Source organism: Anopheles gambiae, chromosome 2 (genome assembly GCF_943734735.2).
Source record: "Anopheles gambiae chromosome 2, idAnoGambNW_F1_1, whole genome shotgun sequence".
In the NCBI taxonomy this organism is placed as follows: domain Eukaryota; kingdom Metazoa; phylum Arthropoda; class Insecta; order Diptera; family Culicidae; genus Anopheles; species Anopheles gambiae.
The window spans coordinates 56,368,060-56,380,917 of record NC_064601.1 but is presented as its reverse complement, the minus strand read 5'-3'; the positions used below and the strand labels follow the sequence as shown (position 1 = coordinate 56,380,917).

Genomic DNA, 12,858 nt, shown 5'->3' with positions numbered 1-12,858 from the left:
AAGTGAAGTTTTTGTCGGAATCGATTCCGGCTAGCTCCGCAGTTTTCTGGAATCGATTCCGGATAGTAGGTCCGGAATCAGTTTCCAGAATCGATTATGAAATCGGCTTCGAAATCGGAATCGACTCCGGAATCGATTCCAGAATCGGTTCCAGAATTGGAATCGGCTCCTGAATTGATTCCGGAGTCGGAATCGGTTCCGGAATTGAAATCGGCTCACGGTTCGGAATTGACTCCTAAATTAGAATCGGCTTCCAAACGTAGTCAGTTTCGACATCGCCATAAAAATAGGCGTTTGGGTCCAATCATGCTACATATTGATAACCGCAAAAAAAAAACAAAATTTACTTGTAAAAGAGCCTTTCTCATGGAGATTACCGGACTGTTTTCGCTTCTAAATTTTTTTTTTTCAATTCAAGAACTAATTCACATTCCCGAGCTAATTCTAATTCTGGGGTCAATTATGATTCCGTTATCGGGGCTAATTGCGATTCCCAGGTCAATTCCGATTTCGGAGCCGATTTTGATCGCGGAATCGATTCGGGAGCCGACTCGGGAATCGTATCCGGAATCAACTCCGGAATAGGGAATCGACTCCAGAGTTAACTTCGGAATCGGCTCCGAAATCGACTCTGCAATCGATTCCGGAATAGGAATCGATTCCAGCATCGGTATCGGCTCCGGAATTGATTCCGAACACGGAATCGGAATCGGGTAGGTCCGATTCAGAGCTCCCACCACTAAAGAATTCTGTATACCCAATTCAATATAATAACTTCAATATTCAAACCAGCATTGCATAGAAATGACACACAAAAACAGCATACCTCCTCTACTCTTACCACTCGTTTTTGAGTGATGGCACAGTTGATTCAGTTCCGTGTTGGAATGTGTGGTGGAGGTTGTAGAACTACTGTTCGCTTGCGCGCTAAACCTCGCGACCGTCGTTGGACCGTTCGTCGTACGCTCATCGTCGTAGTGCCGGTGCTGTTCCTGCGGAAGAAAGGGGGGAACGAAAAAGAAAAGATTAAGAGATTACCAAAGACAAATGATCGTTCATTGACGACGATTGCTAGAGATGTTAATGCGAATCAAGGGTAGAGATAATAATTTGCAAAAGCGCTTTCCGATGCTAAAGCATTATCCCTCAACAAGTGACAAATTTGTACAAAACGGCCAAATCCAAATGAGAAGCGATTGTTTTTGGCACTACGCCTACTTCTGGCGACACAGGAATCCAGATCCTGGGAGAGGATGCTTTTGAAATAGGATATTAATAAGCGACCGGATCAACAATTGCTGGCCTATGCTAATCTCAAGCTCCGGCTTCAGAAGACCGGACAGAGTGGTTGAACGGTTTCAGCAAATCTCCAGAGAGTTTAAATTAAAATAATAGGAGGAGAATAAATACCAGCATTGTGGAAACATGTGAGCCACTGGCCACTTACCACGGTTTGTGTTTGCTGTTGTTGGTGATGCAGCGCCTGCCCTGGAGACCACTTGGAGCTAGCCGACACAGACTCCCGCCGGACGTCGTTGAACATGGGTTTGCTCGGATCGACCGGTACGCTCGTACTAACGTTGATGGTTTGCGCGGCAGTTGCCTGTGTTGACTTGGCAGTCGCCGTGACAGCCGGTCCTTGGGATTGTGCTGCTGCATTGTGTACGGTGCTGGTGGCCTGCGTAGCTTGGCTGGTCTGTCCGACCTGCCCTATGGATCCGGTTGTGACCGCGGCAATTGAAGCTACTCCGGCGCCGGCCCCCACTGCCATCGTTGTTATAGCCGTCGCCAGATTGACACGCGAACCAGACGCTGCCGCCGTGGCCGGCAACTCTTCCCCGGGCAGGACTACGGTAGTTTTCTTCTGCTTACGACTGGACGGTGTATGGAAGAGGAAAGGAAAATAGGTAAAAATGAATAATTCTAAAACTTACCAAACGATTCTATAGCACGAACGACGGCGGCAGCGTGGTACACTGCCGCGTACGAGTGTGATTGCAGTTGCAACAATCGTTACCTTTCAGGTCCTGCCGAATCCAGTGTGTCATTGCTTGAACCCACGCTGCCAATGGATGTGAAGTCAGTTCCTTCTGGAATAGAATCCGTTACGAACGGTATAAATTATTTATTTCAATAATCGTTCCATTCACAGTTCCATCATATGTATGTACGTGTATTTAGCAAATGCATAAACTGAGTGTCACAACAGGGTGTACCAATTGTGCAATGGAAAATATGTTTTGTTCGATATTCAACCCATCGTGATGTCTCACGAAACATCCTAGGTAATCTAACATAGATGCACAACGACTGTATCGTGGTTTGTTATAATTAACACGCCAGGAATGAAGCCATTTTCATTCCACACCGCCGAATGCTACTCAAAATTTATCGCAAATGGCATAACCACTAGAAGCGAGAAATTTAATTAAGCAACCACATTCTCGAATGAATAGCCCGTGAGGGCAACGTAAAGTAACAGCAATGGCAATAGGTTAACCAGCATGTGTAGCCGACCTGAAGCGCAAATCACATTAAGTCGTTATCGTTAGTTGTTGGCGTCCTAACGATTATGTCGTTCGCTGCAAGATTGAAGCAAACCAAAAATTCCACGAACCGAATTGTGAACGATTGTGAGAAAATTGGAAAATTAAATGGTTACGCACACCCATGCTGATAACAATTTCAGCTTAGCAGTGTTGGAAACGAAACTGGCTCAATCAATAGCAGCCAACAAATACAAATAAACGCACAGTGAAAAGTGGTGTAAAGTAGCGAACATGATTTGTAGCATTAATTTTATATATAAAAGTAGCATTTTTATAACAACAAATAAGAATAGTTAATGGCTATAATCTTGGCCATGCACATACGTACCACTTGCGTAATCCTTTTTCACCTGCACCTTGACCGATTCCTTGTTAATGTCCGGCTCAGACGAGGACGCTTCCAGCCCAATCCAAGCCCGTGCTTCCGGGCCAACTCGTTTGATGAGCGCCTGCAGCTCCGCTTCCTTCTCCATCAGCACCTTCCGGAAGCGGCAATTGGTCTGCTTAACGTCGCGCATTCTTTGCTCCAGTTCGCAGACCGACGAGTCACGGCGGTTCTTCGAGACGGGACGCAACGTGGCACGTACCTTTTTATCAACCACCCCGCTAGGGTTGCGTTTCAGTTCCACCAGCTAAGGGCATTTGGTAGCAAACACGTGGCAGCCAAAGTGTAACATAAAAGGAATCAAGATAAAACCAAGATAAAAGAACGCCCTTCCGGATGGACGCGTTCGAGTAACCCCCCCCCCCCCCCCATCCTTCCTTTTCTTACCTTTGGCACAAACACCAGGCAGAGTGTGGCCGTCGTGCAGAAAATGATGAACACGGATATCAGTATGAACATGGCATCCTTTCGGTCGGACAGGACGAGCGCGATAGCAGCCCCCATCACGCACATGATCACGCAGTTGTACACCGACAGGCCCACGTGTTTCGAATCGTTCAGTGCCGGTATGGACACGTGGCGGGTTTCCCATGCAAGAAAGGCACCGAAGATTAGCAGCAGCCCTTTGTACGCGTAGATGACACCGATAAAGATGGTCATTTTGCTCGACTGGCAGTATTCGTTCTCCTGCACGATGATCACGTCCTCCAGTGTCGGATGCTCCTGTTTTTTTTTTGTAGACCAAAAAAGAACCAACCAATCAATCAATTGTGCGCTAAGGAGGTAATGCCTTCGCCGATGAACCGTGCACCTACCGATGGTTCGATGTACTTCGTTTCGCGATAGAATGGATCGGCTATCTGCCAGGTGGTCATGATCGCCAGATCGATCGCCAGCAACACACCGACCACAATGAACAGCTGATAATCTTTTATCACCTTCTTGTTGAGCTTCAGGTCGGTGAAGATGGAATGCACACGCCACGTTTTGGAGAACATGGCACCGAACGCCAAACTGAAGCCGGCCATTAGCAACCAGGCCCGGGCCGTGCAGATGTATGGGAACGCAGCCACACTGCTCAGCCCACTGTCGAGGCCGAGAAATATTACGCTCAAGTACGTGAGGATGCAGCCAATGATTATGAGATTGTTCAAATGAGGGCTGGACATTTTAATGTACCTACGAAATGCAGACACAACAAACACGATGCGAAATGTTTAGTTTGCTGTAACTTAAGTTACTTAAGTTGCTGCTTAAGTTGATTATGCTGGTGAGTCTGAACCGATTGTATAATAGCAAGTAGCGCGTGATTGTCGCTAATCCAGCTTACCTCTGATTGCGGAAGGTAATGTTGACGGCGAGAAATACGGTCGCCATTATAATGCCTACGCAGGAGGTGCTTGCTAACACGACAAAGATGGTGATGTTCACCTGGCTGTGTTCGATAATTCGTAGCGTGCGATCCTTGGGTGGGCTTCGGCCAACCCACTTGAGCGGATGGCCCAAGCTCAGATCCAACCGCCCGGTGAGTGAACTGTACTCGCCAATCTTTACTTCCGCACCGTTCTGGAACTGCTTCAGCAGAAAGCTCGCCTTTCGCTCGTTGTTGTAAAACCGCACCGGACCCTGCGAAGAAAAGAGACGTGCGAACACGGTGCCCCGTCAGTCAGTCAGTCAGTTAGGTCAAGTAGCATCGATGTCGAATGAAGCAGAAAAACGATACGCCAACGGAATGGAGGTGAAAACGACATAACAACGCTGCTGCGCCCAAGACAAATACGCGAGCGTTGAGAGGGGAAGGGGTCAAATGATTGCTATCGGCGAGCAATGGCGTGGCACTGAAAAGTGGCCCTCCATTTACCCGTTCGCAGAACGATGAGTGCTTGCCACTACCACTATCGATACCGCTGCCCGGCGGCCTTTTTGTAGTGCTAGACAGGTAAGGTCTGTCTGGATTCTGGCGGGCGGGCAGAAACCCGTACGTACCGTAACTCCCTCGAAGCTGGTGTTCTTGAGCGCTTCTAAAAATATGTCCTCCCAGTTCTTCATTCGATACTCGAAGTGTGTCAGGGAGTGTTCCTTGCGCTGGGACACGTACTGTATGGCGCTGGCAACGGCCCAGATACCATCGTAAGTGTAGCCGTGAAAGCGCGAATATTCGCCACCCCGTCGGCTGTTGTACTCGGTCAGATACTCGTCGGCCGTCTGGGAAGAAAACAGAGCAAAAGGGACACACGAATGCAATCAGTAGTGTACCAAAGGGTCGGCACAATCTAGCGATCGTAATTAGCGTCACGGTGCGCTCAACAGGTCGCTTCCGTTCCCGCTAACCACGAGAGCGCGGATGTTACACGTACAATGCCGGAAATGGTAATGTCCCCGCTGGTGGACAACGGCAGCAGGTCCACAAGGATCGTTGACTCGAGTGCCGTCGTGACATGGTCGACTGTGCAGTCGGTATCGTTTTCGGCCCACCACTCGTTACCGTACGTGCCCATAACAAGCCACTGGTAGGAGCGACCGAACATGTCCAGCTTGTACGCCTCGCAGAACACCCGACGGGCCCAGAACTCGTTGAAGTTGCCGTAGATGATGCGGACGTCCTTCTCGCGCAGCTTGCGCAGCGATTCCTCCACGTCGTACACGAAGCTTTGCGTCTCGACCACGTCCAAACCCATCGCGTCCAGGTCGGCGACCATGTGGTTGTGCGGCAGCGAGTAGCGCGGCTCGTTCTGGTAAATGGTGCCGATGCGCGTCCAATTGAACTCCTTGAGCAGCGCTAGCCGGGGCGCGTTGAACGCGTTCTCCGACGGTACCACGCGGAAAAAGTTTGGAAACGCGTCCTTGGTGAACATCGGATGCGTGTCGGCGTAGGACAGCTGCGTCAAGTGCCAGTGCTTGCTGGCTTTGGCAATTGGATCCGTCACGTGGGTGCAGGCCGCCCCGAACAGCATCAGCTTGTGCGGTCCGGAATGCATCATGTCGAAGAACGATTTCATGCCGACGGCCGCATTGCATTCCGTATCGTTCCACCACATGTGCAGCCGGTAGTTGCGCAGGATGGTGGAGTGCTCGTTCACGTGGTCGAGCGCTAACTTCACGCTAGGCATGACACCGCGCCCGGTCTCGCCGTTCTCTACGCCCTCCCCGTACGGGAAGAAGCCCGCTATGTACACGTCCAGTCGGTGGCTGGAGCCGGGCCGCGATCCGGTCGCTCCCCGGTTGCCCACGAACACCAGCACGATTTGAGCAAATGTCAGCACCAACACTAGCGACGACGGATACATGGCCACGGGGCAGCGATTCCGGCGAGTAAGTAAATTGAGCCGCGTTTGATTTAATTTTATGATAATCTCTCCCCCGCACACTGGTTGGTCCGCGCGGCGAGTACGTTTTTCGCGCGGCAACGTCCTGCGGTTCTGCCAAACTTGCTTTTTATTATGTTGTGGCCGATCGATTTCGGATTATGTTCGCGGATGCCGGTGGAGGTGGTTTCGTTTTATTCACTGAGTTCGTTGAATGCGACAGCGCCCTGACGTTGATGCGATGCGACGACTTGCGATGGTAAATGCGGCGGACCGAAATTCCACCAGGGTCCTTTTATTTATTTTGCTTTCGATTTTTTGCTGCTGCTGCTGCTGCTGTTGCTGTTGCTAGTTGTGTGCGTGATTTGTTGTGCGCTTTCGTCCGCCATGCTCCCCGCGCAGGCTCGTACATTAGTGATTGGGTTTCACGCTTCCCTCCCCGGGTCCTTTATCCTGGCATGTCGCCGCGTAGCTGCTGGGTTCCGTTGCCGATTCGATGGGGTAAACAAGCAATCATCTGGCTGTTGTGGGCTGCAGGGCGAGAAAGTCGATCTGCTACATGTGCGATGAAAGCAAGAAGCAAGAAAGAAAGAAAGAAGAAAGAAGACACACGAATTCGTTAGCACGAGTTGAATAAAGAGGAAAATGAGAGAACAGCATCGAAAAATCGGTTACGGTTCATGGCCTGGCAGTGGGGAGCGGTGTTGTTGTAGCTTAGATGGGATCTATTTCCGGATTTATGCGAGAGCGCCCGGATCTGGGGCCAATGCGTTGAAAATCATCCATCATGAACGCATAAATCTTCCCCCGACTAAATGATGAGCAGAACAGGTAAAAGCAGCACCATTTATCTGTTGTTCTATGTGTGGTAAAATTGGAATGTTTTCCGTTTGGAATCGTTCATGTAACGCCTTTTTGAAGACTTTAGATGTCACCAACGAATGAGGAATGATGGAATCCATCGCGAAAGCTTAACCGTGAAATTATTAATATTTACATGCATCGAAGCAGCGCAGTCATTCAAATGATACATTGAATACATTTCATGAAACGATGATAATTTACTTTTAATTTTTATACCAACACAAACAAACTAATTAGTGATATAATAACTGATCCTAAATATTTCAGGAAAACAGTATTTAATTCTTCACTTAAAATTCATATTGATAACTGCGTGCATTGTGACTGTAATATTTAACTTAATTTAAACATTTTGGTTAAACACTATCTTTAGTAAAGTAATCTAAAGTTTAGTAATGAAAACAATAGTTCTTAATAAAAATATACGTGTTACAGGTGTAATAAGAAATGGTCAAACGTTTCACGTAAAATAGCGGTCGCTTACTAACATACAGAATACATTTCATTTTAACAAAAACAGCTTATTGTTTGGACGTTGAATTAGAAAAAGGGGCCCAGAATCAAAAAGTAATATCAAATCCACAAATGTTCCCAACGTTCCAGAAAGCATCGATTTTACAACACGACAGCATGCTTAATACCAAGCCATACGACATGAGAACATCACGCCATTAATACAAAAAGCGTTATTTTTTTTGGTTCGTGTGTTGTATTTCTCATATTTCCGGAAAGTAGCATCACTTGATTGAAATGAAGTTCATCAGGAATATCGCCAATATTTCAAATGCTTTCATCGAGCATCTGCAGAAAAATGTTCACGACATATGGTGCTTCCAACAGTATGGTAGTATGCTACGCTTAAGCCTGATTTCAATTTTCTATGATTGACTGTTGGTGAGTGGGTCTGTTCGTTTTCTTTTTTTTATTTGCTCGCATCTTCACTGACACCGTCACGTTCCAGCGTACCATCAGCCGTCGGTTCGTTCGAAAGGATATATTGAAAATATCACACGTACGGCATGCTGTAGCACGACCATAAGCGCCACTACGTACGAGGGAATAAATATTCATCAAAGTCATGAGATGGTTGGTTTCCGTGGGAAAAAAATATTAATTAAGATCCGCTAGTGTTATTGAATCTCGGAATGCATATATTCATGCAATTAACGAATGGAAACTTTTCTAAAGTACACATCCAACCACGATGTGTCGGTTATGTTACAGTTGCGTGTTATGCATACACCTTCGACAACATCGACTGAACTAATAGAAAAGCATATAATGAATCGTTAAAATGAGTTGCAAGCGACAGAAATCATGTATATTATCATACGTATACAAATTGGAGCATTTAGCGTGGAGGAAGGTTGCACAGTTTAGTGTTATTATGTTTTAAATGTGTTGAATAATTGGAGGCTGTGGTATCTTAAGGTGTTTTATTTTACATTTCAGCAGTGATGGCTAAGACCGTACAGTAATTATGTTTTAATGTAGTAGGATAAAGTACTTAGGATAGCATATATTAGAAGTAATAAAGTAAATTTTCCTAGCATTATATTAACTTTAGTCTTTTACGAGAGGGCATTAAAGTTAAACATTATTCCGGATTTCTGAGGATTTAATACCTAAAGGGATCTTGTGTTAAAAGCACGAGTTTCCTCGTAGCGCTGTACATATCTACTATAATATATCTTTACCAAAACTATTTCATCTTTTTTCTTCTTCTTCTACTTCTTTTGGCTCAACAATCGTTGTCGGTCAAGGCATCCCCTTACCACTTATAGGGTTGGCTTTCAGTGACTTAGGATAGTCAGTCCTACGTATGGCGGCACGATTGATTTGGGGCTTGAACCCATGACAGGCATGTTGTTAAGTCGTACGAGTTGACGACTGTACCTCGAGACCGGCACCAAAACTATTATGAAATTTAATTGATTTAATCAAATTCATTGCATCTTGGGCCTATTTTCTCATGTTTTGTAATTGTTAACCATAGTGCTATTATAGGTACAGCAAACAGCCATGTTAGTGTGGTGGTAATAGTCATAAAATCAACAACAATCATCCATTCTGAAAAATGTAGGATGATATTTTTGACCACTCGTACTGATAAAGAAAAACACTGAAACACTGTTTGGAAATATTGTATTATTTTACCAAACAAAGACCAATATTCTAGCAAAGGCCATTGCAGGGTGAGCGGAAATCCACGTCAAATGAAGCACATCCTTCCAGGGCTGAGTTGACTACAGTAGTTATAGGTAGTTTTTTATGTTTATTTGACTACCACCACTCTCCAGAAACACAATATGAAAACTATAATCCGTACCATCGTTATGAAGCAATTAGAAAAAAATATTGTTTCGCATGTTTGTTGTGTTTAATGGTTGTGTTCCATTAATAAAGCGTACATCAATATTTACAAGTTAAAAAAATACATTTCTTGACACATGAAATTCATTACAACCTATGTGTGCCACTACATTGCAACATTTTTCGTACATTTTTCCTACTATTTGTTTTGAAAATAGCATTCGTCTCATATTAAATACATTTGATTTAGAATACTTTTTACCAACCCATTGGATTATATTAATAGCTGTATAGTGTCTCATATAGCTAGGCCAGCAATCAGCAAAGTGCGGCTCGCGAGCGGCATGTGGACTAGAGGTGTGCTAAAGGAACCAGAACCATAAGGTTCATTCAGTTCACGTTAAAATATGAATAAACCGGGTCATAATAATACAACGCTAAGGTTCTTTTGATAAATTGAAATAAAATAAAATTTAAATAATGCGTGCATGCAATCCTGATTCTTTTGACAAATTAAACAAATTATAAAAACGACTTTCAACATCGGCACATTTACATGCAATTCCAGAAACGGTCGATTTTAAACTGCGCAATGCGTTCTAGCGTCATGTAACATATTGCCAATTTTGACTTGCTGTTCAGATGACCAGAGCTATCTGTAGTTCTACCGATTTTCTAATAGTGTACCGATTCGCAGGTATTACTATTTGTAAATGAACGAATGAATCGAGATCACTTCACGTTCATTATGGTGAACGACTTGGTTCATTAACGTTCAGTTACAAGAACCGAAATAGATGTTTAGTTTGTCGATCCATGAGCTAGGCTGACCAGATGAGGTTGATGAAAAAACGGGACACATATTTAAAAAAAAAACACTAGACATTGAATATTTTAACGAATTCAGAAAACGTTTTATTTATTTTTTAGTGTTTCATAGCATAAGTGTGCAAGAAACACTCGTGAATATACCACACATATTTGCATACGACACTTTTCCTCCTGGCAATAGTTTTATTTGAAATAAAGCATAGTATCGTAACTTTTTTTGTCAATGTGAAATTCAAAATTAAAGAAATGCTCAATGCTAACCGATCGGTCGATCTTAATTTTACATCGGCATCGAAAAACGTACCAGAATCACAAATGTTATCGCTCGTTACGCGAGATTTTATTCGTTTACAGTGGTATTTGTTGAGCATTTAGATTTGCTCGTTATGTAAAAAAACTCTTCATAAGGGGTACTCGTTATGAAGGAATCACCGGGTTATAAGCAAAGGAAGGTATGTGTATTGTACCTATGTGTGCCGATTCGATGTTTCATTTTACTCTCAGCAGTTAATTAAAAGTTAATAGGACTTCTCATTAGCCGGTCTCGTAGTACAGTCGTCAACTCGTACGACTTAACAACATGCCCGTCATAGGTTCAAATCCCCAAATAGACCGTGCCGCCATACGTAGGATTGACTATCCTGCTATAGGGGGAAATCAATTAGTCACTGAAAGCCAAGCCTACAGGCAGGCCTTGACCGACAACGGTTGTTGAACCAAAGAAGAAGAAGAAGGACTTCTCATATCGAGATGCAACATGTACTGTGCAGTTTTATGGCTAATAAACATTTGGTTCCTCCGGTAAGATCGTAGCAAACGGTAAGTGTTTCGTAGTTACGGAATGGCAAACAATGAAAAAGTCTATCAATGTTTCTGAATACAGGGTGGACTCAAATGACTTCTTCTTATGTCTCCATGAGTGATTGGCCGCAGGAAATTGGAGGGTTAAAATATTATTTTTATAAAACTCGTCTTCTTTTCCGTGTTAACTATTAGGTGAAGGTAGGTAAAGACGGACACTGCGGGTAAGATGAACACTTCTCATAAATGCATGAATTTTCGAAAAAATCAACAATGCCGCATCCTAACTTAAAGTTAAACAACACATTTGAGAACATTGTTGGCGTAATGTATGCTAAATTGGTTAAATCCACGAACGAAATAAATTTTCAATCGTGTGCACTCTTGTGGATCTAATTTGACTACTGCGGATCTTAAGCTCTACAACTTGTATTATTTATACTTTCGGAAGTTTAATCACATGACTGAGTTGTCGTGATTATTAAGCAAAAAACTGGCCAAACAATGAGGATGAAAGTAATAAAAAAATCTCATTTTCTGGTGGTATATGCTTCCTGACACCAAAGTGGGAAAGACGGACACTTTGTTGTAGGGAAAGATGGGCATCGAATTTATTGATTTATTTTACTTCTTATATCATTTGGTGATTAATAGATTTCTTCAAATACCTTAAATAAAGGTATTTAGAAGATATAAACCATCCAGCAACTAGAGAAGGCATTTAAATATACGAGAAACGACTCACCAGTCAAAATAGTAGCCATTCGTTATGCTATTACTCGCTCGACGCTGATGAGACGCTTTACAAAATCCAATATCTTGCTTCGTCTTGGACAACTTTAAGCAATAAAAAGATGAGGCATTGATACGACATCGTTTAGGAATAGATGAAAAATTCTATGGGATTACAAATGTTGAATTTTGACATGGTGGAAAACGGCTTAAACTACTAACAAGTCCCTTAAAAAATACTGGAGTCGTGGGCTTTTCGAGGAGTAATTTCCTAAAGGGAAGTTCTAGACTGTTGTTCTGTAAGCTGGTGCAACGTAAGCTGTTGGTGCCCGATATTTCAATAATGCTTTAGATTCTGAATTCTTCGAGATGTTAGAAGTGACGCTTACAATTCCTAAATTCACGGCTGAATGAATCGTCGTTGCAATTGGCCAAGAATTGGTTTATAAACGTACCAGGACGAGGGAAGCGATAGAATTTGTTAAAATACTATAAACCTCTTCCATTTCGAACGTTTTTTATAGGTGTCTATCTTACCCTTCATGACGTCCATCACGTCCATCTTTCCCCTATCAGGTGTCCGTCTTACTTGAACATTTCAAAACTGCACGAAAAAAACATGTTTTCGATTCATAAAAAAACGCAAAAATCGATGGAAACTTAAAAATTTCAACACATTTTCTAAAAAAAACATGAGTGTAAGATAATGTATGCACATTTTCATGGTCGTTGCACTTATATATCCCTAGATTTTAATCATTTACCTTAACGTGTCCGTCTTTACCTACCTTCCCCTACCCATGTGTTTGTGAAAACTTTTTCATGAAACTGTCAAAAGCGAGCTGAAAATAGCAACCTAACAACGGGCTTTCCATCGACCTGTTCTCTTTCCCTAACTCGATCGATTTCGGAAGCAATTGTAGCGATTGTCAAAATGACTTTAAATTGTGGTTTCCTTGTATATTTTTTGAACAATTTGCCATATTGTACGCTAAACTGAGCAGGATACTCATGAAATAAATTAAAGCAACCGATGTATGTAGGCAACGGCAACTATCCTTCCTCTTCGATCGAGTTT

At 43.6% G+C, this 12,858-nt stretch overlaps 1 protein-coding gene across 7 annotated transcripts in view; it reads right to left on the bottom strand.

Moving 5' to 3' along the window:
* LOC3291047 (gamma-aminobutyric acid type B receptor subunit 2) overlaps positions 1 to 12,858 on the bottom strand; it is a 45,777-nt gene that overhangs the window by 5,982 nt on the left and 26,937 nt on the right. For 5 of the 7 annotated variants that reach the window (XM_061650269.1, XM_061650270.1, XM_061650268.1 and 2 more), the window contains 9 exons: positions 5,292 to 6,794; positions 4,921 to 5,139; positions 4,265 to 4,560; positions 3,750 to 4,113; positions 3,322 to 3,657; positions 2,878 to 3,181; positions 2,018 to 2,090; positions 1,448 to 1,874; positions 827 to 992 (listed from right to left, as the gene is read on the bottom strand). In XM_061650269.1, the coding sequence (XP_061506253.1) occupies positions 827 to 992; positions 1,448 to 1,874; positions 2,018 to 2,090; positions 2,878 to 3,181; positions 3,322 to 3,657; positions 3,750 to 4,113; positions 4,265 to 4,560; positions 4,921 to 5,139; positions 5,292 to 6,221 (3,115 nt within the window). In that variant the 5' untranslated portion in view covers positions 6,222 to 6,794. The remainder of the gene's footprint in view (positions 1 to 826; positions 993 to 1,447; positions 1,875 to 2,017; positions 2,091 to 2,877; positions 3,182 to 3,321; positions 3,658 to 3,749; positions 4,114 to 4,264; positions 4,561 to 4,920; positions 5,140 to 5,291; positions 6,795 to 12,858) is intronic. The other 2 variants (XM_061650274.1, XM_061650271.1) reach the window with 2 other exon arrangements.